This window comes from Salvelinus fontinalis, chromosome 31 (genome assembly GCF_029448725.1).
Source record: "Salvelinus fontinalis isolate EN_2023a chromosome 31, ASM2944872v1, whole genome shotgun sequence".
NCBI classification, from domain to species: Eukaryota; Metazoa; Chordata; class Actinopteri; order Salmoniformes; family Salmonidae; genus Salvelinus; species Salvelinus fontinalis.
This window is the reverse complement of record NC_074695.1, coordinates 10898703-10925427: the sequence shown is the minus strand read 5'-3', so window position 1 is coordinate 10925427 and position 26725 is coordinate 10898703. Positions and strand designations below refer to the sequence as shown.

Here is a 26725-nt window from a genome sequence, read left to right as displayed (position 1 = left end):
TTTTTTCTTTTCTTCGGGGGACAGTCCTAGGTTATTCAAATGACTGGCTATTCACTGCAGTTTACAGCTTAGACCAGAGTTTGGTACCGTCTTGAAAACAATAACATTCTTCATTACATTGCGTTATAGCCTGGGCAGGATATATTCCTTGTCCATATGAACCTGAAACAGTAGGGTATCTTTTTGAGCTGGTACCCGTGGAATGGGAATGGGAGAGCAGTCAGCGCAGCCTTAGGAAAACAGTGCAGGCTACCATGATTTCGTTATCCCATCAACTTTTTAACCTAACATTGAGCTTATGAATTATGGGCTAATATGCATACGCGTCTAACTTAGGCTGTAGGCTACATCTCAAGCCTGTCTGTCTTTGTTCTGTTGCGTAACAACACACCTGGCCTCTCTGTTGCCACGGCTATTCCTTTTATAATCTTGTGGAGCCACAAGGAAAAGAGACGTCAAAATAAGTGTCTAACAAGCTTTTGTACTATTTCTCTAGTCTTCTAATAGCCTATAGGAGGAGAGATGCTTCCTATTGCTTGCTGAATGTAAAGTTAAAGTACAGGAGGGATGTTGGAAAGGAGAAGCCCATATTTTCCCCAATCGGCCAATCATAACACTGGGTTACATCCTGACAAAATAGGTCTACACCATATGACTGGGGTGCTAATGTACCTTTCTGGACGTGCTAAACTGTCGAAAATAGACCCAAACTAATCCAAATGGTTGTTGCATAATCAGGCCTAGACGGTTGGCCTATGGAGTCATTTCATCATGAAACAAAAACAGGATATTTGAGTGGTTATTCAAACTGGCCTATTATGCACTGTACTTTACAGCCTATAGGCAATAAATGGTGTAATTCACTTGATAACAATAATACATTTGTCATTGCACTGTGGTAGAATAATGGTATTGTCTATAAACGTAGGCCTAATCAATAGAGGAGCTTTGCATGCCCGGGGACCACAGATCTTTTTTCTTCTTCTCCCCCTTGCACTTTGACAAGTAAATATTTAGCATATAGCCCTTATATTTAGCTAATGAATAGCCTAATATCTCGCTAATATTTAGCTAATGAATAGCCTAATATCTAGCTAATATTTAGATTCTTACTCCGGCTACACATCACTAGCCTCTCTCTTCCAGGTGTTCCCGTGCGCAACAGCCTATAACAGGGATAGGCAACACTGGTCCTTTTTTTCATTTAACCGACCTGGAAGATTAGGTGTGTTGAATTTAGGCAAATCACTGAACTGATCTATTAGCTCAGTTGGTCAGCTGTGGTGCCAGGTTGGAACAAAATCCTGGGCTGTGTTCGAATACCCGTACTAACACAGTATTTAATACATACTATTGACTATTTAATTTTAGTATACTGTAAAATGAACGGTATCGTTTCAGTTGAGCGTACTAGAGCATCGCCTGTCTACCGGAAGTTGATGCTGTTGCTATGCAACCTCTTGCTAGCTTGTTAGCATAACAAATGTCGAGCTAAAATTTTTACGATTCCGTGTGTGTTCGTAAATTCAAATCTGGAGTGCCAGAGTGCGCTCTGGGTGTTCAGAAATCCAGAGTGTTGTCAGATTGTCTGTTCGTAAATTCAGAGCACACAATGGACTCTCTGGCCGAGGAGTAGGGTTGATCCGAGCGTTCAACGGCAGTCAAGCACCCAAGCTAACGTAGGCTAACGACTTCCAGACACAAATGAGAGAACAGCTCACTCTGACCATTGTACACGCCCTAGCAAAGCAGGTTAGGACTGTTTTCATGTTATCCAGAGCGTTGGTGACTAACTGTGCTCTGCAATTTAATTACGTTTAGTTTTTTTGCCAACGTTTACTGACACCGGCCAAATTCAACGCGTGTTGAGCGTTCGTAAATTCATTAATTATTCTGCGAGAGAGTGCTCTGAAATTGTAGTAGATAGCCAGAATTAACAATGTCCATTGAAACACACAACGACTACACCACTTATCAAAGAATGTGAATAATCAAGTCAATAAATGTTGGGTAGTTAGTTAGATAACCTATAGTTAATATACTGCCCGGCAAGTTCGAGTAGGCAATTAACGTTAGGTAACTAGCTAACATACCGGTACATTATGATATGCGGTTCGTAAGGATAATGTAGCTAACAAATTGTCCGCCAACATAACGTGTAACTTGTTTGAAAAGTCATTACTTTATTACATTGCTCAATATCTTAACATTTGTCATAATTAGTTAAAGCAATGAATTTGTATCTGCTCTCGTCGGACTTAGGCTGAATATTTTCCGCCATTTTCTTCAAATCTGAAAATGTTGCGAAGCCACGTCCATTTTCTGAAGAATTGCATTATGGGCCATAAAAGTACATAAAAAGTGTCCACAATGTATAATTAGTATTTTTGGAGAATTTGGTACGACATCCGGGAACTTTTGTCATACTAACTATATCCATACTATGACCAATAAACATACTATATACTCAGTATGCGTCACAAATAGTAAGGTTAGTGCGGTTAGTTTGAGTACTCGAACACAGCTCAAGCAGTAGCTGCAGATCTCCAGGAAGAGGGTTTCTACCCTTGGGCCATAGGCTACACAGGAAAAGCTTTAGTAACATCTATAAGACACTTATTCTAGGCCTAATAGTCTATTCGGGGAAAGAAGGCAGCTTGGTTTTGCTAATTGCTGTAGGTAAAACAGGCCTACAGCATAGAAAATGCATGTTAGGGACTGTTAGGGATAAAATGCATTGGTGGGATCACTTTTCGTGCGCTGAGGAGTATTTATGTCTGTAATAAAGCCCTTTAGTGGGTAAAAACTCATTCTGATTGGCTGGGCCTGGCTCCTCAGTGGGTGGGACTGGCTGCCAAAGTGGATGGGCCTATGCCCTCCCAGGCCTACCCATGGCTGCGCCCCTGCACAGTCATGTGAAATCCATAGATTAGAGCCTAATGAATTTATTTCAATTGACTTATTTCCTAATGAACTTTAACTCAGTAAAACCTTTGAAATTGTTGCATGTTACGTTTATATAGTTGCACAGGACAGACAGTGACGTAAAAAATAGTGGGACAGATCCAAAGGCATTACCAACCATTCGAAATTACTTGCAAACCACTTGAGCAACGAAAAACGCGCAGGCTAAACAGTGTTTGCTGTTGAATTGCTACATTTAAATACTAGCTATATTATATACTATATTATTTTCCATTAGGACTACATGTAGCCTACATTTAAGTATTTGCAGTTGTCACTACGACAATGAACACACCCTGAAATAAATAAATGGTCTGAACCATTATCTGTGTGTTTTATAGACCTCGTGAATGGTCTGAACCAGTTTGTGTGTGTTTTATAGACCTCGTGATTGGTCTGAACCAGTTTCTGTGTGTTTTATAGACCTCGTGAATGGTCTGAACCAGTTTCTGTGTGTTTTATGGACCTCGTGAATGGTCTGACCCAGTTTCTGTGTGTTTTATAGACCTCGTGAATGGTCTGAACCAGTTTCTGTGAGTTTTATTGACCTCATGAATGGTCTGAACCAGTTTCTGTGTGTTTTATGGACCTCGTGAATGGTCTGAACCAGTTTCTGTGTTTTATAGACCTCGTGAATGGTCTGAACCAGTTTCTGTGAGTTTTATTGACCTCATGAATGGTCTGAACCAGTTTCTGTGTGTTTTATTGACCTCATGAATGGCCTGAACCCGTTTGTGTGTTTTATAGACCTCATGAATGGTCTGAATCAGTATCTGTGTGTTAGAGACCTCGTGATTGGTCTGAACCCGTTTCTGTGTGTTAGAGACCTCGTGATTGGTCTGAACCAGTATCTGTGTGTTAGAGACCTCGTGATTGGTCTGAACCCGTTTCTGTGTGTTAGAGACCTCGTGAATGGTCTTGTGTTACCACCTTATTAACAGGCAGTGTGCAGTAGGATGCGTTGATCAGTTGATTGACAGGTGTAGGACTGTAGAAAACTTTCCTCTAGTGTGGATGCTCACCAACGTTGTGTAGTTATGTAGTCTATCATTACACTTATTGGTTTGATGGATGGTCCATAACTCTGACAACTAACAACAATGTTATTATCACAACAGAACTAGCCTACTAGTAGGTCTAGCTAGTGTTATTATCACAACAGAACTAGCCTACTAGTAGGCCTAGCTAGCGTTATTATCACAACAGAACTAGCCTCCTAGTAGGTCTAGCTAGTGTTATTATCACAACAGAACTAGCCTACTAGTAGGCCTAGCTAGCGTTATTATCACAACAGAACTGGTCTACTAGTAGGTCTAGCTAACGTTATTATCACAACAGAACTAGCCTACTAGTAAATCTAGCTAGCGTTATTATCACAACAGAACTAGCCTACTAGTAGGTCTAGCTAACGATATTATCACAACAGAACTAGCCTACTAGTAGGCCTAGCTAGCGTTATTATCACAACAGAACTGGCCTACTAGTAGGCCTAGCTAGCGTTATTATCACAACAGAACTAGTCTACTAGTAGGTCTAGCTAGTGTTATTATCACAACAGAACTAGTCTACTAGTAGGTCTAGCTAACGTTATTATCACAACAGAACTAGCCTACTAGTAGGTCTAGCTAACGTTATTATCACAACAGAACTGGCCTACTAGTAGGTCTAGCTAGTGTTATTATCACAACAGAACTAGTCTACTAGTAGGCCAAGCTAGCGTTATTATCACAACAGAACTGGCCTACTAGTAGGTCTAGCTAACGTTAATATCACAACATAACTAGCCTACTAGTAGGTCTAGCTAGCGTTATTATCACAACAGAACTAGTCTACTAGTAGGTCTAGCTAACGTTAGCGAAATTGAATTAAATAAATATAAAAATTACACTTACTTGACCTTAATATTCTAGAAATTGACTCCTTCAAATAATTGACTCTGGCAAGTTTGCCACCAGCGCACTGCAGTAGGGAAGTAAAGCGGAAGTTGAATCCACCACTTCCGTTGTTTGGTTGTGCCCATTGAAAATGAGGTGGATACCATGGCATTGTTGAATACTCTTTTCTGATTGGCTTGAAAGGCATTCTAGAGTGTGCATTATTTCCCTAAAAAACAGTCAATCAACACTGTAGAATTCAATGGCTATAGTTAATTCTTACAGCCTATGTTTGAGTTGCTTTTGAATGCATATGGCAAATTTAAAACATTATTGGCATTCGATTTTCATAATAGCAAACAAGGACTGCTGGTTTGGTTAGCAAAACTAGCAAGTATGTTTGGTTACCAAGGCAACTACTGTAACTATCTAGTAAACTTGCTATCAACTTCAGTGGATGTTGGAACACATTTGTAGTGGTAAATTTGTAAACGTATATTCATGGTATTAAAGGGATAATCAACTCGGGGCTCTATGCGTTCTCTGGAAAATAATGCCACTCCGTGCAGCACACCTTCCATGTCGTTTATTATTTTCCATAGAACTCATAGAACTCATAGCCCCTCGTCCACTATCCCTTACCTGTAGTTTTAACAATCCTTTTAGGAAGTCAACCAGGCCATACAACATAATTACACGCCTACAACGTTACATTAGAGGTGTGTAACAGCATGAAGGTGTGTAAACCTTTAAAAAATATATATATCATTGGTGTAAGACCAGGGAAAAATACAATTAAGTGAGATGTACAGGCGAGGTACCAAATCCCCCACACTGGGTTACTGGGCAGTCTGACAGGACATAGTAAGGAAGGCAGGTGAGGGACTAATGAACCATAATTACTTTGTTTTGAGACAATATATGTTTAGTTGAATTCTATAAATGTTATATTTGGAGAAGGGAGGAATCAATGAGTTGAAAAGTGTACACTTTAAATGAACCCATTTATTTATCAATCCATTTATTAAAAATATGTAAGGGATTGGGGTACATTTCCTTATGCATGTCATGAGTAATATTCTAGGAAAGTAATATCTGATAATATATTAAATGTTATCATATTATTATTATACCTGACCCTGAATATGCATAAATATTAAATGTAGCTATCCAACAGTCTTGAAACACTGTTTCAAATCTGTGTATATTTTTGTATTGTAAGAACTTCTATGCCTAGTTAAAATAACGGTTAAATAAAAACACACGTCTATAGTCAAGTCCTGTACAACAGGAATTGCGATCAACATATTTCATGTGGTCTAAAATAGAAAATGACATATATAAAAGACCAAACAGGTAACTTTGTATTATTCTTGTGTATTACTGTATGCCTTCTGAACCAAAACAAGAACAGTCTGAGCCAGCATGGTGTAACTTTACACTGCAACACAGTAATCAAGACAAACCCCGCCCCCTTCCATCAATTCCGTCCAATCCTCGCACGACTGTAAACGCTGTCATAATATTACAAAAAATGGTCAACTTTTCTAATCAACCACACTCAGTCTCCTTTAGCACCTACAGCGCTATTTCTTTGACATGATCGTATTTCTCAGCCAACGAGAGAGTGCACAAAGCTTCTCAGGGCTGCCATGTCGGCTCGATTGTAAATACGAGCACACACACACACAGAGAGAGAGAGTAGGGTACTGCAAAATGGAGTCCGCACAAGCCTTGCTTCTGTTCTTATATCTCCTATGGCAACAAAAATAAGGGAGAAAAAGTTAGCTTGCGCATATGGGTTACAAAGGGTAGTGCTTCGCCGTTATGTACCGTTACTTATGCCGAATTGTTACAACATAGCACGTTCGGTTCGCGATTTACCTTCACGCAAGGTAAGATTGGCAGGGATATGCACGGTGCACGGGTAGTAACCGCTAAATTAAACTATGATAAGACATGCATATTCTTACGATATCTGTGACAAATTACACTCGGTGTATAGTGAAATTCATTCTGAGTAGTAGCGAGTAGCTACTAACGTTACTCAAGACTGTCTCAGAAAACTACTCACGGAATTAAATGTGAATATATTTATCAACCTACCTCCGCGGGGCGAACAAGTCGTCCATTTCTGACACCGATCTCTAACGGTCGGACGTGGACAGTTAGTCTAGAACTGTAGTGGTCGTTAGTGAAATCAACTCACTCTGTTCCTTCCCACCTATTGCTAGGTGCTCAAAATGGAGGACCACGCAAAGCGCTTGGTTCGAGTCTCCGACAATGTTTCCACTGAGCCTGTGCTGTGACCTCAGCCTAGCTACCGTTTCTACCACACACACACACACACACAACGGAGCATGTGTTAAGACCTGACACACACGCGTGCAGACAGGATACGGAATCAAGAACCCCTCTCGAATGTATGTCTGGTCTATAATAAGCAAGGCCATTGGAATGTAACTACAAGCTGCAGACAACAGACACAACGCTCAGCATACCAAACAAGCAAAGCTGGGGAGGAGAGGGAGGGGCAGGGTAGACTGGGGCCCTGGCTCTGAACTAGGGGGTTCCAGACTAACAACAGCGGTGGTAGGAAATAGGGAGGCAGCACAGCAACCGATGTGGATTTTCTAGCTAACCGCCATGCAGTTGCTACATTGTATCGCCTGATTCCCAACACAAAAAGGAGCACACAGGCGATAAAGTGCAAACTACACTACAGTGTGGATACATTGTTACCGTGTAGATAGTGTGGGTACATACTGTATGTATATTGTTACATAGATAGTGTGGATACATTGTTACCGTGTAGATAGTGTGGGTACATACTGTATGTATATTGTTACATAGATAGTGTGGATACATTGTTACCGTGTAGATAGTGTGGGTACATACTGTATGTATATTGTTACATAGATAGTGTGGATACATTGTTACCGTGTAGATAGTGTGGGTACATACTGTATATTGTTACTTTATATATTTATAATTTTTTAAATAATACCGGACGATGTGTGTGTGTGTGTGTGGTTAAAGTGCATGACACAGACCTTATGGGCTAAATCAAATGTCAGTTTAATCTGTAGGCTATGAAAATATTTAAATCCTGACACCAATGATTAAGCCTAGTGGTTAGAGCAGGTAGCCTAGTGGTTAGAGGCAGGTAGCCTAGTGGTTAGAGGCAGGTAGCCTAGTGGTTAGAGGCAGGTAGCCTAGTGGTTAGAGCCAGGTAGCCTAGTGGTTAGAGGCAGGTAGCCTAGTGGTTAGAGCCAGGTAGCCTAGTGGTTAGAGGCAGGTGGCCTAGTGGTTAGAGCCAGGTAGCCTAGTGGTTAGAGCAGGTAGCCTAATGGTTAGAGCAGGTAGCCTAGTGGTTAGAGCAGGTAGCCTGGTGGTTAGAGCCAGGTAGCCTGGTGGTTAGATCATTGGGCCAGTAACCGTTGCTGGATGAATCCCAGAGCTGACAAGGTAAAAATCTGTCGTTCTGCCCCTGAACAACGCAGTTAACCCACTGTTCCTAGGCCGTCATTGTAAATAAGAATTTGTTAACTGACTTGTCTAGTTACATAAAGGTTCAATATTTTATTTTTTATTTAATTAAGCTACATGAACAATTCATGACTCCTTTTGAGATGTAGGCCAAAGCATTTCCAGGAAGAGTTCATTCCTAGTAAAATGTTAAATTTGATCACAAGCTGTGTTATTTATAACATGAAAAGGGCAGGTTGTATTTAAAATATTACAATGTTATTACCATAACATTTATCACACAGCTATTGGTCCTTGCGGTTAACTATATGTAAATGTCTTCAAACGTTAGCTTAATTTAACATACATCATTATCATGTTAATGGGAATAAAGTAACATTCACCATTTTATAAAGGGTATCTTATAATGCATGAATAATATACTAAATCTACCTCTGATCATGCCAATGGCTGTTTTTATATCTGGCAATAATATAATGTGTGCATGAACTGATATGGAGGCTGTGTGTGACGTTTTAAATGTACGTATTTCAACCCTTGACTAATAATGTCCTACGCTACGTATTATGTCATGTTTCATGTGGATCCCAGGAAGAGTAGCTGATGTTTTTGCCGTGGCTAATGGGGATCCTAATAAAATACTAGCCATAAATAACACATTGTGTTTACAGATTTAAGACTATTTAGCATTCAGCATCCTACAGCGTTTAGCCGTAATCAGTGCCTGGAGCCATATCAGGCTAACAACAGTTAGCACTAGCTCTATGCTCTAAGCTCTATGTAGAGCGTAGCTCTAAACCAAGCGTTTAAGCTTCTTTGTGTTCCCAAATTTGCGGCACGCGGTCTGAATATGACCCATGGGGTGGTTTTATTTTGCCCCCCCCCCCCCCCCTCCTCAAACTTTTCAGAGAAAAAACATTCAATAAATAATAATTCTTGAGAATTTTCATTGTTGGACATAAAACACTGTAAATACACCAGGAAATCAGTGATTTTAATTTTGGAAATCTGTTTCCCCAAGTATTCCCACGCATAATAAAATGTGATCGTATACAAATGTAAGCAAGGTTTGAAATGTTGATGTTTTACTAACATATGATATCTGTTTGGGCTTCTAGTAGTGAATTTGTAGTTCACAAATGATTTGTAATTATATTCTGGCCCCTTGACCATCAGCTGAAGAAGAACATCTTCCTGAGTCAGAATCTAGTTGATGATCCCTGACCTATGACCTTATGTGGTGATTTTAAACATGTTTTCATAAACTGAACCCTTATCTTAAGATAAGTTAACAGTAGGGCTGTCAGTTAATCAGTTCACTTGGTCATTTTTTTTTATACCAGTTTTCCCCTCTGCACTCAGACCCCTCCCAGAAAGTGCTAGAAAAATTCTTGCTTGAGAAATAGTTTTTCGCTAAAAAAAGTACATCATTTTTACCCAGAAATGATTTGATATTGATATAAAAACAGCTACATGGGGCCTTTAACTCTTAGCAGACACTTTAATACAAAGCGACTTGCAGCATGTGATCCCTGAGGGAGCTGAACTCACAACCTTGGCTTTACTAGTCACATTCATACCAACTCAGTCTTACCTGGTCTCTGGGTTGGATCAGAACCAATAGTCAGAGACAGTCTTAACTGGTCTGTGGGTTGTATCAGAACCAATAGTCAGAGACAGTCTTAACTGGTCTGTGGGTTGTATCAGAACCAATAGAGCCAGTCTTACCAGGTCTCTGGGTTGTCTCAGAACCAATAGAGACAGTCTTACCTGGTCTCTGGGTTGTATCAGAACCAATAGTCAGAGAGAGTCTTACCAGGTCTCTGGGTTGTATCAGAACCAAGAGACAGTCTTACCTGGTCTCTGGGTTGTATCCCAGGATGTAGAAAAATGAGTCGATGCGAGCTTTGAACTCCCTGGCAGCAAAGATGTCGGAGAAATGGGCAATGTTACACTTCCCCCTGAAACACAAGACACAAAAGCAAAGGACATTTGTTTTACTGGTCAACACACAAGCACTATAAACACACTATATATACACAAACGTATGTGGATACCCTGTCAAATGAGTGGATTCGGCTATTTCAGCCACACCCGTTGCTGACAGATGTATAAAAATCGAGCACACAACCATGCAATCTCCATAGACAAACATTGGTAGTAGAATGGCCTTACTGGAGAGCTCATTGACTCAACGTAGCAACATCATAGGATGCCACCTTTCCAAAAAGTCAGTTCGGCAAACTTCTGCACTGCTACAGGTGCCCGTCAACTGTAAGTGCTGTTATTGTGAAGTGGAAACGTCTACGAGCAACTACGGCTCAGCCGCGAAGTGGTAGGCCACACAAGCTCACAGAACGGGACCGCCGAGGACTGAAGTGCGTAGCGTGTCTGTCCTCGGTTGCAACAATCACTACCGAGTTCCAAACCGTCTCTGGAAACAATGTCAGCACAATAACGGTTCGCTAGGAGCTTCATGAAATGGGTTTCCATGGCAGAGCAGCCGCATACAAGCCTAATATCACCATGCTCAATGCCAAGCGTTGGCTGGAGTGGTGTAAAACTCGCCACTATTAGACTCTGGAGCAGTGGAAATGCGTTCTCTGGAGTAATGATTCACGCTTAACCATCTGGCAGTCCGACGGACAAATCGGGGTTTGGCGGATGCCAGGAATGCATAGTGCCAACTGTAAAGTTTGGTGGATGATAAATAATAGTCTGGGGCTGTTTTTCATGGTTTGGGCTAGGCCCCTTAGTTCCAGTGAAGGGACATCTTAACGCTACAGCATACAATGAAATTCTAGAGGATTGTGTGCTTCCAACTTTGTGGCAACAGTTTGGGGAAGGCCCTTTCCTGTTTCAGCATGACAATGCCCCCGTGCAAAAAGCAAGATCCATACAGAAATTATTTGTCGAGATCAGCGTGGAAGAACTTGACTGGCCTGCACAGAACCCTGACCGCAACCCCATGGAACACCTTTGGGATGATTTAGATCGCTGACTGCGAGCCAGGCCTAATCACCCAACATCAGTGCCCTACCTGACAAATGCTCGTGGCTGAATGGAAGCAAGTGGAAGCAAGCCTTCCCAGAAGAGTGGAGGCTGTTATAGCAGTAAAGGGAGGACCAACTCCATATTAATGCACATGATTTTGTAATGAGATGTTCGACAAGTAAGTGTCCACATACTTTTGGTCATGTAGTGTACAATAAGCACTATAAACACATTCAGAGCCTCCAGAAAGTACACACACCCATTGACTTTTCCACATTTTGTTCTGTTACAGCCTGAATTTAAAATGGATTAAATGTAGATTTTGTGCCACTGGCTTACACACAATACCCTATAATGTCAAAGTGGAATCATGTTTATAGAAATGTTAACAAATTAATAAAAAGGTGAAATGTCTCGTGCAAAGAAATTAACTTTATGTCCTCAATATGAAGTGTTATGTTTGGGGCAAATCCAACATCACTGAGTACCACTATATATTTTCAAGCATGGTGGTGGCTGCATCATGTTATGGGTATACTTGTCAGCGGCAAGGACTAGGGAGTTTAGGATAAAAAATAAACAAAATAGAGCCAAGCACAGGCAAACATCCTTGAGGAAAACCTGGTTCAGTCTGCTTTCTAACAGAAACTGCGAGACCAATTCACCTTGCAGCAGGACAATAACCTAAAACACAAGGCCGAATGTTCCTGAGTGGCCTAGTTACAGTTTTGACTTAAATCTGCTTGAAAATGTATGGCAAGAGTTGAAAATGGCTGTCTAGCAGTGATCAATTTGACTGAGGTTGAAGAATTCATTTTCTTTAATAACATGCACATATTGTACAATCCAGGAGTGCAAAGCTCAGACTTACCCAGAAAGACTCACAGCTGTAATTGCTGCCAAAGGTGATTCTAACAAGTATTTACTCAGGGGTGTGACTACTTATGTAAATTTGATATTTCTGTATTTCATTGTCAATACAGTTCAAAAAAATGTCTAAAAACATGTTTTCACTTTCTCATTATGGGGTATTGTGTGTAGATGGGTGAGATTATACTTTTATTTTATCCGTTTTAAATTCAGGCTGTAAAAGCATAATGTGGAATAAGTCAAGGGGTATGACTACTTTCTGAAGGCACTATAAACACATACTTTTCTGATGTCATTGTTATATGAGTATTTCATTATTCAGAAGCTCTACAGGTGACGTATCCAAATCCAAATATATTTAAAAAATCCCACATGCACCACCGAATAGTGAAATTCTGACAAGCCCTTAGCCATGCAGATAAGAAAAATATGTGTTAAGAAAGTATTTACTAAAAGAAACTGAAGTAACAATACAAAATGAAATAGAAAAATAACAAATAATTAAAGAACAACAATACAATATAACAGTAATGAGGCTATATACAGGGGGTACCGGTACAGAGTCAATGTGGAGGCTATATACAGGGGGTACCGGTACAGTTCAATGTGGAGGCTATATACAGGGGGTACCGGTACAGAGTCTGTGGAGGCTATATACAGGGGGTACCGGTACCGAGTCAATGTGGAGGCTATATACAGGGTGTACCGGTACAGAGTTAATGTGGAGGCTATATACAGGGTGTACCGGTACAGAGTCTGTGGAGGCTATATACAGGGGGTACCGGTACAGAGACAATGTGGAGGCTTTATACAGGGGGTACCGGTACAGAGACAATGTGGAGGCTATATACAGGGGGTACTGGTACAGTTCAATGTGGAGGCTATATACAGGGGGTACCGGTACAGTTCAATGTGGAGGCTATATACAGGGGGTACCGGTACAGTTCAATGTACAGGGGCACAGGTTAGTCAATGTGATTGGGATTATATGCACATATAGGTAAAGTGACTATGCATAGATAATAAAAAGAGTAGTAGCAGCGTAAAAATTCGGGGTGGGAGGGGGCAATGCAAATAGTCTAGGTAGCCATTTGATTAGCTGTTCAGGAGTCTTATGGCTTGAGGGTAGAAGCTGTTTAGAAGCCTTTTGGACCTAGACGTGGCGCTCTGGAAACACTTGATGTGCGGTAGCAAAGAGAACAGTCTATGACTGGGGTGGCTGGAGTCTTTGACAATTTCTAGGGCCTTCCTCTGACACTGCCTGGTTTAGAGGTCCTGGATGGCAGGAAGCTTGGCCCTAGTGATTTACTGAGCCGTACGCACTACCCTCTGTAGTGCATTTGCTGTCGGAGGCCGAGCAACCAGTCATGATGCTCTCTTGTGCAGCTGTAGAACTTTTTGAGGATCTGAGGACCCATGCCAAATCTTTTCAGTCTCCTGAGAGGGAATAGGCTTTGTCGTGCCCCCTTCACGACTGTCTTGGTGTGTTTGGACCATGATAGTTTGTTGGTGATGTGGACAGCAAGGAACTTGAAGCTCTCAACCTGCTCCACTAGAGCCCCGTCGATGAGAATGTGTGCTCGGCCATCCTTTTCCTGTTGTCCAGAATCATTTATGTCTTGATCACGTTGAGCGAGAGGTTGTAAACCTGGCACCACACTGCCAGGTTTCTGACCTACTCCCTATAAGCTGTCTCATCGTTGTCGGTGATCAGTTACCACTTATGTCTTCAGCAAACTTAATGATGGTGTTGGAGTCGTGCCTGGCCATGCAGTCATGGGTGAACAGGGAGTACAGGAGGGGACTGAGCACGCACCCGAGGGGCCCCAGTGTTGAGGTTCAGAGTGGCAGATGTTACCTATCCTTACCACCTGGGGGCGGCCCGTTAGGAAGTCCAAGATCCAGTTGCAGAGGGAGGTGTTTAGTCCCAGTGTCCTTAGCTTAGTGATGAGCTTTGAGGGCACGTTGGTGTTGAACGCTGAGCTGTAGTCAATGAACAGCATTCTCACATAGGTGTTCCTTTTGTCTGTGGATCTGTTGGGGCGGTATGGAAATTGGAGTGGGTCTAGGGTTTCTGGGATAATGGTGTTGATGTGAGCCATGACAAGCCTTTCAAAGCACTTCATGGCTACAGACGTAACTGGTACGGGTCGGTAGTAATTTAGGCAGGTTACCTTAGTGTTCTTGGGCACAGGGACTATGGTGGTCTGCTTGAAACATGTTGGTATTACAGACTCGGCCACGGACAGGTTGAAAATGTCAGTGAAAACACTTGCCAGTTGGTCAGCACCTGCTCGGAGTACACATCCTGGTAATCCGTCTGGCTCTGCGGCATTGTGAATGTTGACCGGTTTAAAGGTCTTACATTGGCTATAGAGAGTGTGACCACATCAGCTGGTGCTCTCATGCATGTTTCAGTGTTACTTGCCTCGAAGCGAGCATAGAAGTTATTTAGCTCGTCTGGTAGGCTTGTGTCACTTGGCAGCTTACGGCTGTGCTTCCCTTTGTAGTCCGTAATAGTTTGCAAGCCCTGCTACATCCGCCGAGCGTCAGAGCCGGTGTAGTAGGATTCAATCTTAGTCCTGTGTTGACGCTTTGCCTGTTTGATGGTTCGTCGGCGGGCATAGCGGGATTTCTTATAAGCGTGCGGGGTTAGAGTCACGCTCCTTGAAAGAGGCAGCTCTACTTTTAAGCTCTGTGTGGATGTTGCCTGTAATCCATGGCTTCTGGTTGGGGTATGTACGTACGGTCACTGTGGTGACAACGTCATCGATTGATGTGGGTATTCCAGTCTGTGCTAGCAAAACAGTCCTGTAGCTTAGCATCTGCGTCATCTGACCACTTCCGTATTGAGCGAGTCACTGGTACTTCCTGCTTTAGTATTTGCTTGTAAGGAGGAATCAGGAGGATAGAGTTATGGTCAGATTTGTTTTTATTTAACTAGGCAAGTCAGTTCAGATCAAATTCTTATTTTCAATGACGGCCTAGGAACAGTGGGTTAACTGCCTTGTTCAGGGGCAGAATGACACATTTTTACCTTGTCAGCTCGGGGATTCGATCTTGCAACTTTTCGGTTACTAGTCCAACGCTCTAACCACTAGGCTACCTTCCGCCTCAATGGAGAGCTTTGTACGCGTCTCTGTGTGTGGAGTAAAGGTGGTCTAGAGTTTTTCCCCCCTCTGGTTGCACATTTAACATGCTGATAGAAATGAGGCAAAACTGATTTAAGTTTCCCTGCATTAGAGTCCCCGGCCACTAGGAGCGCCACTTCTGGATGACCATTTTTTGTTTGTTTATGGCCTTATAGAGCTGGTTTTAGTGCCAGTACTGGTTTGTGGTGGTAAATAGACAGCTATGGAAAATATAGATAAACTTTCTTGGTGAATAGTGTGATCTACAGCTTATCATGAGATACTCTAACTAGGGCGAGCAAAACCTAGAGACTTCCTTTATATTAGATGTCGTGCACCAGCTGTTATTGACAAATAGACACAGACCGCCACCCCTTGTCTTACCCGGAGGCAGCTGTTCTATCTTGTTGATGCACCGAAAACCTATGTTGTCGTTCAGCTACGACTCGGTGAAACATAAGATATTACAGTTTTTAATGTACCGTTGGTAGGATAGTCTTGATCAGAGCTCATCCAGTTTGTTATCCAATGATTGCACGTTGGCTAATAGGACTGATGGTAGAGGTGGATTACCCACTCGCTGTCGGATCCTTACAAGGCACCCCGACCTAAGTCCCCAATATCTCAGTTTCTTCTTTATGCAAATGACGGGGACTTGGGCCTTGTCCGGTGTCTGAAGTAAATCCTTCTAGTCCAACTCAGACAATTTCTTCGTCCAATACGAGGTGAGTAATCGCTGTCCTGATATCCAGAAGCGCTTTCCGTTCATAAGCGACGGTGGCAGAAACATTATGTACAAAATAAGTTACAAATAAATGTGAGAAAACACACACACAATAGCACAATTGGTTAGGAGCCCGTAATACGGCAGCCATCTCCTCTGGAGCCATTGTAGGATCAGCATAGCTTATATTTAATTGTGGCAGCAGGTATCTAGTATCTACTAGTATCTAGTCAGTTGGTTGTGAGTGATGAGTTTGAGATCTAGAGTCTAATAAACTGCATGGTTTCCTGAGTCGTAGTGGGAGGACCACACACCATATCATTGCGTGTATTATAATATTTGCGCGTAAAGGCGTTTCCACCGCCATTTCTCACATATTGAATTTTGCAGATCCCAACCATTTCGAAATAAACAAATTATCGGAATTTATACGACTGTACCAAAACTTCCTGTTTCCCTCACAGCTGTCTTTTTATTTTTTTTATTTTAATCCGGTTTATTCTCATAAACTGTGGATGGAAATGTGGTTGAGGTTAAATAAAGTGTGCTTTAGCAATTTACCCCATTTTGCTAACCGTTAAAATTAAACAGAAGCTGTGCATGCTGCTGGATATGTCACCTATTTAGCTCCTCAAAAACACAATGACATACTTCTAACACAATTACATTAGTCAATTGTGTTTATAGTGCTTGTGTGTCTGAGCCCATAACCACCAGCTGAACCCTCCATCCTTCATCCCTCCATTCATCCTTCATCCCTCCCTCCATCCTTCATCCTCCATCCCTCCATCCTTGATTCTTCATCCCTCCATTCATCCTCCCTCCCTCCATCCATCCTCCCTCCCTCCATCCATCCTTGATCCTTCATCCCTCCATTCATCCTCCCTCCCTCCCATCCATCCATCCTTGATCCTTCATCCCTCCATCCTTGAACCTTCATCCCTCCATCCTTGATCCTTCATCCCTCCATCCTTGATCCTTCATCCCTCCATTCATCCATCCCTCCATTCATCCTTGATCCTTCATCCCTCCATTCATCCTTCATCCCTCCATCCATCCTCCATCCCTCCATCTTGATCCTTCATCCCTCCATTCATCCTCCCTCCCTCCATTCATCCTCCCTCCCTCCATTCATCCTCCCTCCCTCCATTCATCCTCCCTCCCTCCATTCATCCTCCCTCCCTCCCTCCCTCCATCCTTGATCCTTCCCTCCCTCCATCCTTGATCCTTCATCCCTCCATCCTTGATCCTTCATCCCTCCATCCTTGATCCTTCATCCCTCCATCCTTGATCCTTCATCCCTCCATCCTTCATCCCTCCATCCTTGATCCTTCATCCCTCCATCCTTGATCCTTCATCCCTCCATTCTTGATCCTTCATCCCTCCATTCATCCTTCCCTCCATTCATCCATCCCTCCATTCATCCTTGATCCTTCATCCTTCATCCCTCCATTCATCATTCCTTCCTTCCCTCCATTCATCCTTCCTTCCCTCCCTCCATTCATCCTTCCTTCCCTCCCTCCATCCTTCCTTCCCTCCCTCCATCCTTCCTTCCCTCCCTCCATTCATCCTTTCCTCCCTCCACCGAGGGATGATGTGCATCAGACAGACAAGACAGAGACAGCTGGACTGTGAAATGCAACCTGTGTTGATCTGCTCTTCCAGACGTTATGACCCCAACAAGCCAGTCACACACACACACACACACACACACACACACACACACACACACACACACACACACACACACACACACACAGTTTGACATCCAGCAGCGTGTCTGTCTGTGTGTCTGGCCCCATCACCATGACAAACATCACCACGGTCTGCAGGCAGACTTGCGTCTCCAGCTAGGAACAATGACTTCCCCACTAGATCAAAGGAATAAGAAGCTGTATGTCTGGGTCTGTCTGTGTGTGTGTGTGTTTCCGTGTCTGTGTCTCTGTGTGTGTGTGTGTTTCCGTGCCTATGTGTCTGTGTGTGTGTGTGTTTCCGTGCCTATGTGTCTGTGTGTGTTTCTGTGTTTCCGTGTGTGTTTCTGTGTTTCCGTGTGTGTGTCTGTGTTTCCGTGTGTGTGTCTGTGTTTCCGTGTGTGTGTCTGTGTTTCCGTGTGTGTGTCTGTGTTTCCGTGTGTGTGTCTGTGTTTCCGTGTGTGTGTCTGTGTTTCCGTGTGTGTGTCTGTGTTTCCGTCTGTGTGTCTGTGTTTCCGTCTGTGTGTCTGTGTTTCCGTCTGTGTGTCTGTGTTTCCGTCTGTGTGTCTGTGTTTCCGTCTGTGTGTCTGTGTTTCCGTCTGTGTGTCTGTGTTTCCGTCTGTGTGTCTGTGTTTCCGTCTGTGTGTCTGTGTTTCCGTCTGTGTGTCTGTGTTTCCGTCTGTGTGTCTGTGTTTCCGTCTGTGTGTCTGTGTTTCCGTCTGTGTGTCTGTGTTTCCGTCTGTGTTTCCGTCTGTGTGTCTGTGTTTCCGTCTGTGTTTCCGTCTGTGTTTCCGTGTGTGTGTCTGTGTTTCCGTCTGTGTGTCTGTGTTTCCGTCTGTGTGTCTGTGTTTCCGTCTGTGTGTCTGTGTTTCCGTCTGTGTGTCTGTGTTTCCGTCTGTGTGTCTGTGTTTCCGTCTGTGTGTCTGTGTTTCCGTCTGTGTGTCTGTGTTTCCGTCTGTGTGTCTGTGTTTCCGTCTGTGTGTCTGTGTTTCCGTCTGTGTGTCTGTGTTTCCGTCTGTGTGTCTGTGTTTCTGTCTGTGTGTCCGTGTTTCCGTCTGTGTGTCTGTGTTTCCGTCTGTGTGTCTGTGTTTCCGTCTGTGTGTCTGTGTTTCCGTCTGTGTGTCTGTGTTTCCGTCTGTGTGTCTGTGTTTCCGTCTGTGTGTCTGTGTTTCCGTCTGTGTGTCTGTGTTTCCGTCTGTGTGTCTGTGTTTCCGTCTGTGTGTCTGTCTCTGTGTCTGTGTGTGTCTGTGTGTCTGTGTTTCCGTCTGTGTGTCTGTGTTTCCGTCTGTGTGTCTGTCTCTGTGTCTGTGTGTGTGTGTGTGTGTCTGTGTTTCCGTGTGTGTCTGTGTTTCCGTCTGTGTGTCTGTCTCTGTGTCTGTGTGTGTGTCTGTGTTTCCGTCTGTGTGTCTGTCTCTGTGTCTGTGTGTGTCTGTGTGTCTGTGTTTCCGTCTGTGTGTCTGTGTTTCCGTCTGTGTGTCTGTCTCTGTGTCTGTGTGTGTGTGTGTGTGTCTGTGTTTCCGTCTGTGTGTCTGTGTTTCCGTCTGTGTGTCTGTCTCTGTGTCTGTGTGTGTGTGTGTGTGTCTGTGTTTCCGTGTGTGTGTCGAGCGGGCAACATTACAGCATCCTGCTGGAATTCCCTCTGCCTCCATTTATCTAAAGCTTATATAATAAGTCAAATCAAAGAGCTGCTGTGTGTGTGTGTGCGCACACGCAGGACAACTGGCTGCTAATTTAGCCTGAAATCACTGGGTTCTCTGAGACGTGGGGGGGGGGGAGAGAGAGAGAGAGAGAGAGAGAGAGAGAGAGAGAGAGAGAGAGAGAGAGAGAGAGAGAGAGAGAGAGAGAGAGAGAGAGAGAGAGAGAGAGAGAGAGAGAGAGCGCTGCTATACTGTTTCACAGATGGTTTGCGTTAAGGGGGTGGTGTGAGAGTGTGTGAGTGTGTGTGAGTGTGTGTGAGAGAGTGTGGAGCAGAAGGGGAGAGGATCACATGAGCATGGAGAAAGAGAAGACTATCTGGTTTCATAGACAATCACCATGCCTGTCCTCCTTTCCTTGGTATCGACGGAGCGTAATGACTATCAGCTCAGTGTTGCTGTGTGTTTGCACTACTGTGTTTCAAGTTAATTCCCCACGTGCACAGGATATAACACGTGTAAAAGAGTACAGTGAAATTCCTAAATGAGAGCTCTTTCCTAACGCTGCCGTCATAATAGAGAATAAAATGTATAAAGTCTGAATAAAAACCATAACTACTTATTCAATATGCAGGTCAGTACCTTGTTCAATATACAGGCCAGTACCTTGTTCAATATACAGGTCAGTACCACCTTGTTCAATATACAGGTCAGTACCATGTTCAATATACAGGTCAGTACCTTGTTCAATATACAGGTCAGTACCTTGTTCAATATACAGGTCAGTACCACCTTGTTCAATATACAGGTCAGTACCTTGTCCAATATACAGGTCAGTACCTTGTTCAATGTACAGGTCAGTACCACCTTGTTCAATATACAGGTCAGTACCACCTTGTTCAATATACAGGTCAGTACCACCTTGTTCAATATACAGGTCAGTACCACCTTGTTCAATGTACAGGTCAGTACCTTGTTCAATATACAGGTCAGTACCACCTTGTTCAATATACAGGTCAGTACCACCTTGTTCAATGTACAGGTCAGTACCACCTTGTTCAATGTACAGGTCAGTACCACCTTGTTCAATGTACAGGTCAGTACCACCTTGTTCAATATACAGGTCAGTACCACCTTGTTCAATATACAGGTCAGTACCTTGTTCAATATACAGGTCAGTACCACCTTGTTCAATATACAGGTCAGTACCACCTTGTTCAATGTACAGGTCAGTACCACCTTGTTCAATATACAGGTCAGTACCACCTTGTTCAATATACAGGTCAGTACCACCTTGTTCAATATACAGGTCAGTACCACCTTGTTCAATATACAGGTCAGTACCACCTTGTTCAATATACAGGTCAGTACCTTGTTCAATATACAGGTCAGTACCTTGTTCAATATACAGGTCAGTACCACCTTGTTCAATATACAGGTCAGTACCACCTTGTTCAATATACAGGTCAGTACCACCTTGTTCAATGTACAGGTCAGTACCACCTTGTTCAATATACAGGTCAGTACCTTGTTCAATATACAGGTCAGTACCTTGTTCAATATACAGGTCAGTACCACCTTGTTCAATATACAGGTCAGTACCACCTTGTTCAATATACAGGTCAGTACCTTGTTCAATATACAGGTCAGTACCTTGTTCAATATACAGGTCAGTACCTTGTTCAACATACAGGTCAGTACCACCTTGTTCAATATACAGGTCAGTACCTTGTTCAATATACAGGTCAGTACCTTGTTCAATATACAGGTCAGTACCTTGTTCAATATACAGGTCAGTACCACCTTGTTCAATGTACAGGTCAGTACCACCTTGTTCAATATACAGGTCAGTACCTTGTTCAATATACAGGTCAGTACCACCTTGTTCAATGTACAGGTCAGTACCACCTTGTTCAATATACAGGTCAGTACCTTGTTCAATATACAGGTCAGTACCTTGTTCAATATACAGGTCAGTACCTTGTTCAACATACAGGTCAGTACCACCTTGTTCAATATACAGGTCAGTACCACCTTGTTCAATATACAGGTCAGTACCTTGTTCAATATACAGGTCAGTACCTTGTTCACTGTCCAGGGGTACTGGACTGTTTGCATATACAGGTCAGTACCAGCTGTGGCGGTCATGAAATTTTGTCAGCTGGTGACAGTCTAACAAATAACTGTCAGTCTCATGGTAATTTACCATTAATTAACAATCACATTTAGCATCTTCTACCTTCCACACACACAGCCTACGAGCCACTGATGCAGACCTTTGGAACATCAACATTTTAAATCTAAGTCTAATAAATCCATGTAATATAGTCTACACCGTCACAATAAGTCCATTATTTATTTTAGACAGGTCTAAAGAAACAGGATATGAAGAAAATGTAATCTACTTCAGAAGAACAGAATAGCATACTCTGAGTTGTCCTTATGTTAGGTCCTGATCTGGCTATGCCATATGGCTGTGGGCTACACTAGTTCATTTAGCAGACAACATTTGCTTTGAATTCTGTGGCGTTATTTTATAGTATGAAGAATACAATTGAACCAAGCTGAATAAAATAGAAAGGATATTTCTCCAAACTATTTGAGGGAGTGCGCACATGCGGCTATTCTGTGTTGAGCGGTTAATAAAGAAACATCTGCTTAATTTAGACTTATTAATGTAACTTTAGTTGTGATAAAAATGTTGGGCTATTGTTTTGATTTTTAATACATTCTAAGTCTGCATGATGCCAATCTAATGACGAGTTGAAATAAGTTGTATGAAAGTCATGAGCTCTGCTTTGTTTCTTGTGCAGGCTGTACACACTTCATCAGTCTCTCATGCACAATTTGAAAAGAACTTGATAATGCCTCAAATTTTCCGACTGCATCCCCTTTGTGTGGGCTATAATCCCCCTAAAAATATCCATGCCTTTTGCGGCCAGTTGCACCGTTGGGCTGAATATAATCATTATAATTCCCTTCTCCCCGCTGCGTGCCGAAGCACGTCTCAATCACAAGGCTCTCAGTCACATGATTGGGTCTTTTTGACAGGCTACAAGTGAAGACAGACACATCAGGGACGCAACTGCGAACATCCTTATCCAATTATGAGGCGCATATTGAAGATATTGGAAGAACTGTCCACATTTACTTTTCGTCAGCCAACAAGATGAGTTGTAGGCCTAACGAACAGCAAAAGCACTAGCCTATGTCAATCTACAATACCCATAGTACAAAAGTCAACCTATTCTATTCTGTGGGAGAAATAAATATTCCAAACATAGTCCGGGACAGTTGTGGGATGCGATAGATCCCAAAATAATACAACAAGCATAAAAAAAAACTAAGAAATGAGACTGACGTAACAGATGAGAACGTTTAGCTTAAAATGTTAATAAACTATTAGGCTATTTCTTCACATTATAAGCACAGTAATGCGCACATGGCAGTAGGCTATAAGCACAAATGTTCCATTAGCAGGAAAAAACACCATTATTAAAAGTGACCACAAATGTAATTAATGCTTTTATTATAAAGTTGCATTTTTAAAAATGGGGGAAATGATCCTCCCCAAACTTGAAACTCACACGCTGCTTATGTGTGCCAGTAAACAGATTAACACGCTTAATTTTAAGAAATTATATGGCCACTTTAGTTGTATGGGCTAGGCTACATGAGGTGTGCGACTATGATTTGAAAACGCCCCTGAGCTGGGCGTCATTCACACGTGATCATTTATCATTCACAAGGCTAAAAACTCTCTCAAAACGTTTGACCACGACTGTACAGGTCAGTGTCAGTACCTTATTCAATGTGCAGGGGTACTGGTGTGGTACATAAGTGACAGGGCTGAAAAGTGACTGGTAGCAGGAATATATAAATACTTATGGTAATATATAAATGGTAATATATACAGTGCCTTCATAAAGTATTTCATACCCCTTGACTTGACCACATTATGTTGTGTTAAAGCCTGAATTCAAAATTGACAACAGTCTCTACAGCACTTCAACAATCTGGGATTTATGGGAGACTGGCCAGACAGAAGCCACTCCTGAGAAGAAGGCACGCCTGGAGTTTGCAAAAAAAAAAAAAAAAGGCACGTGAAAGACAGATCACAAGGCAAAAGATTCTGTGGTCTGATGAGACAAAAAATGTTACTCTTTGGCCTGAATGCAGAGCGTTATGTCTGGAGAAAACCAGGCTCAGCAATGAATAATCAATGGACATCAGCGTAATGAGTAAAACATCTAATCAATAATCATTGTAGCAGCAGCGTAGGTTGTGTCTGAGTGGGTAGAGACCTGTGGATGGCATAGAGTCAGTGTGGATAGTATGTGGGAGAGGGAGAGCAGTAGTTAGCCATTTAACAGTCTTCTGGCCAGGGGATAGAAGCTGTTTAGAAGTCTGTTTGTCTGAGCCTTGATACACCGGTACTGCCTGTCTCAGGTGGCTGGATTATTTGGCATTTTTTGAGGGCCTTTCTTAGACATGTACATCCTGGATGGCAGAGAATTTTACCCCAGTGATGGATAGGGCCTTCCGATCCTGGGCGGTGCAGTTGCCCATACCAGACGTTGATACAACTACTCAAGATGCTCTCAAGAGAAGACCATGTAAAGTCCTCAGTGATGAGGAACTAGAAGCTCTTGACCTTTTCCACTGCAGCCCCATCGATGTAAATGTGGTTCTTCTACATAGAAGATCATAGTAAATCCCAGGTCATAGTGTCTATATACTGTAAGTGGTTCTACTACATAGAAGATCATAGGAAATCCCAGGACATAGTGTCTATAATACTGTAATTAGCTCACATAGTTGCTGTCACAAACTCCACACAGTTGTCTCTGACTACTTGGATATTCATTTCCCAATGAGCAATCAACTTTTAATGTCAAATAGTGTTGTGTTCTACTTGTAGTCCTGGTTGTCCTAGATATGAAAAAAATAAATCTCCCTCTCCCTCGCTCTCCCTCTCCCTCTCCCCCTCGTATGTGGTCTCACCTGAGGGCAGCAGCATGGTATGTGTCCACATAGTCAGAGATGAAGAGTTCTCTGCTCTTGACCACTGGGTCTGTGATGACTAGCTCCCGGCCAGAATCTGAGGACAGAAGAGAAGACACAGTGAAGACTAAGAGACAGAGAGAACACACTGTATTTACACATGATAACTAATGGCTGCAAGTAATCACACAGAATAGAAGGAGCAGCAGACAAGTGTGTGTGTGTGTGTGTGTGTGTGTGTGTGTGTGTGTGTGTGTGTGTGTGTGTGTGTGTGTGTGTGTGTGTGTGTGTGTGTGTGTGTGTGTGTGTGTGTGTGTGTGTGTGTGTGTGTGTGTGTGTGTGTGTGTGTGTGTGTGTGTGTGTGTGTGTGTGAGAAAGAGAGACGGGGCCATTTGTGCTTATTGGTGGGCTGGTTGGTGTTCATTACAGTGCAGGTTATTTGCACTTGATGGTTCAGACACTCGCTGTCTGACCTAAAGGTGTGTGTTACCAAGGAAACACAGCTAAGACAACTGGTAGGGAAAAGTGTGTGTGTGTGTGTGTGTGTGTCCCGCTGGCCTGAAATCTGCTGATCTGAAGAGTGTTGTTACCTAGGGAACACAGCTAAGATGACTGGTTCAGTGTTCTGTTCTATGTCTCACATATCCTGTCCTTTACAGACAACGGGATGTGTGTGTGTGTGTGTGTGTGTGTGTGTGTGTGTGTGTGTGTGTGTGTGTGTGTGTGTGTGTGTGTGTGTGTGTGTGTGTGTGTGTGTGTGTGTGTGTGTGTGTGTGTGTGTGAGAGAAAGCAAGAGATTGAGTCTATGTATGGGGTGTATGAATGTATTGTGTTAGTGTACATTTTTTATTTGTGTGTGTATTTTGTGTGTGTGTGTGTGTGTGTGTGTGTGTGTGTGTGTGTGTGTGTGCACAGACAATCAAGAAAATGTGTATTTTAGTGTGTGTTTGAACTGACCGTTATCATTGTTGCGATCCTGCACCAGGTGTTGGTAGACTGAGTCTGGGACCTCTGACTGACGGTAGTACCATTTAACACTCAGTAACAGATGGTCTCGCTTACTCTGAGAGGGTGGAGAGAGAGGAGGGAAGAGAGAGAAAGAGAGAGAGAGAGAAAGAGAGAGAGAGAGGGTGGAGAGAGAGAGAGGGTGGAGAGAGAGAGGGTGGAGAGAGAGAGAGGGTGGAGAGAGAGAGAGGGTGGAGAGAGAGAGAGGGTGGAGAGAGAGAGAGGGTGGAGAGAGAGAGAGAGAGTGGAGAGAGAGAGAGAGGGTGGAGAGAGAGAGAGAGAGAGGGTGGAGAGAGAGAGAGAGAGAGGGTGGAGAGAGAGAGAGAGGGTGGAGAGAGAGAGAGAGGGTGGAGAGAGAGAGAGGGTGGAGAGAGAGAGAGGGTGGAGAGAGAGAGAGGGTGGAGAGAGAGAGGGTGGAGAGGGTGGAGAGAGAGAGGGTGGAGAGGGTGGAGAGAGAGGGGTGGAGAGAGACAGGGTGGAGAGTGGAGAGAGAGGAGTTAGAAAATTAACAGACATTTGTCCCGTTAACGGGATCGCAGCCATAAGTTTTTAACAGCGTCACAGTGTTGGCAGACAGAAGTTCTGTCCCAAATGGCACCCTATTCCCTATATCACAGGTGTCAAACTCATTCCACGGGGGGCCGAGTGTCTGCGGGTTTTCGCTCCTCCCTTGTACTTGATTGATGAATTAACATCACTAATTAGTTAGGAACTCCCCACACCTGGTTGTCTAGGGCTTTATTGAAAGGAAAAAACAAAAACCTGCAGACACTAGGCCCTCCGTGGAATGAGTTTGACACCCCTGCTCTATATAGTGCACCCTATTCCCTATATAGTGCACTACTTTTGAACAAAGCCCCATGGGGCAGGTTGCCATTGGGGACACATTTAGAGCCCTGCTGCTGCTGCTTTCAGCTGGTGGTTTGTTATCCTCCCTAGTCACTCAGCTGGTGGTTTGTTATCCTCCCTAGTCACTCAGCTGGTGGTTTGCTATCCTCCCTAGTCACTCAGCTGGTGGTTTGTTATCCTCCCTAGTCACTCAGCTGGTGGTTTGTTATCCTCCCTAGTCACTCAGCTGGTGGTTTGTTATCCTCCCTAGTCACTCAGCTGGTGGTTTGTTATCCTCCCTAGTCACTCAGCTGGTGGTTTGTTATCCTCCCTAGTCACTCAGCTGGTGGTTTGTTATCCTCCCTAGTCACTCAGCTGGTGGTTTGTTATCCTCCCTAGTCACTCAGCTGGTGGTTTGTTATCCTCCCTAGTCACTCAGCTGGTGGTTTGTTATCCTCCCTAGTCACTCAGCTGGTGGTTTGTTATCCTCCCTAGTCACTCAGCTGGTGGTTTGTTA

General features: G+C 43.2%; 1 protein-coding gene across 9 annotated transcripts in view; it reads right to left on the bottom strand.

Moving 5' to 3' along the window:
* The window catches only part of rerea (arginine-glutamic acid dipeptide (RE) repeats a), a 395944-nt gene that overhangs the window by 117468 nt on the left and 251751 nt on the right, over positions 1 to 26725 (bottom strand). For 7 of the 9 annotated variants that reach the window (XM_055891262.1, XM_055891263.1, XM_055891261.1 and 4 more), the window contains 3 exons: positions 25333 to 25438; positions 24376 to 24472; positions 10184 to 10288 (listed from right to left, as the gene is read on the bottom strand). In XM_055891262.1, the coding sequence (XP_055747237.1) occupies positions 10184 to 10288; positions 24376 to 24472; positions 25333 to 25438 (308 nt within the window). Of the gene's footprint in view, positions 1 to 6944; positions 7347 to 10183; positions 10289 to 24375; positions 24473 to 25332; positions 25439 to 26725 lie in introns of those variants that run through there. The other 2 variants (XM_055891267.1, XM_055891268.1) reach the window with 2 other exon arrangements.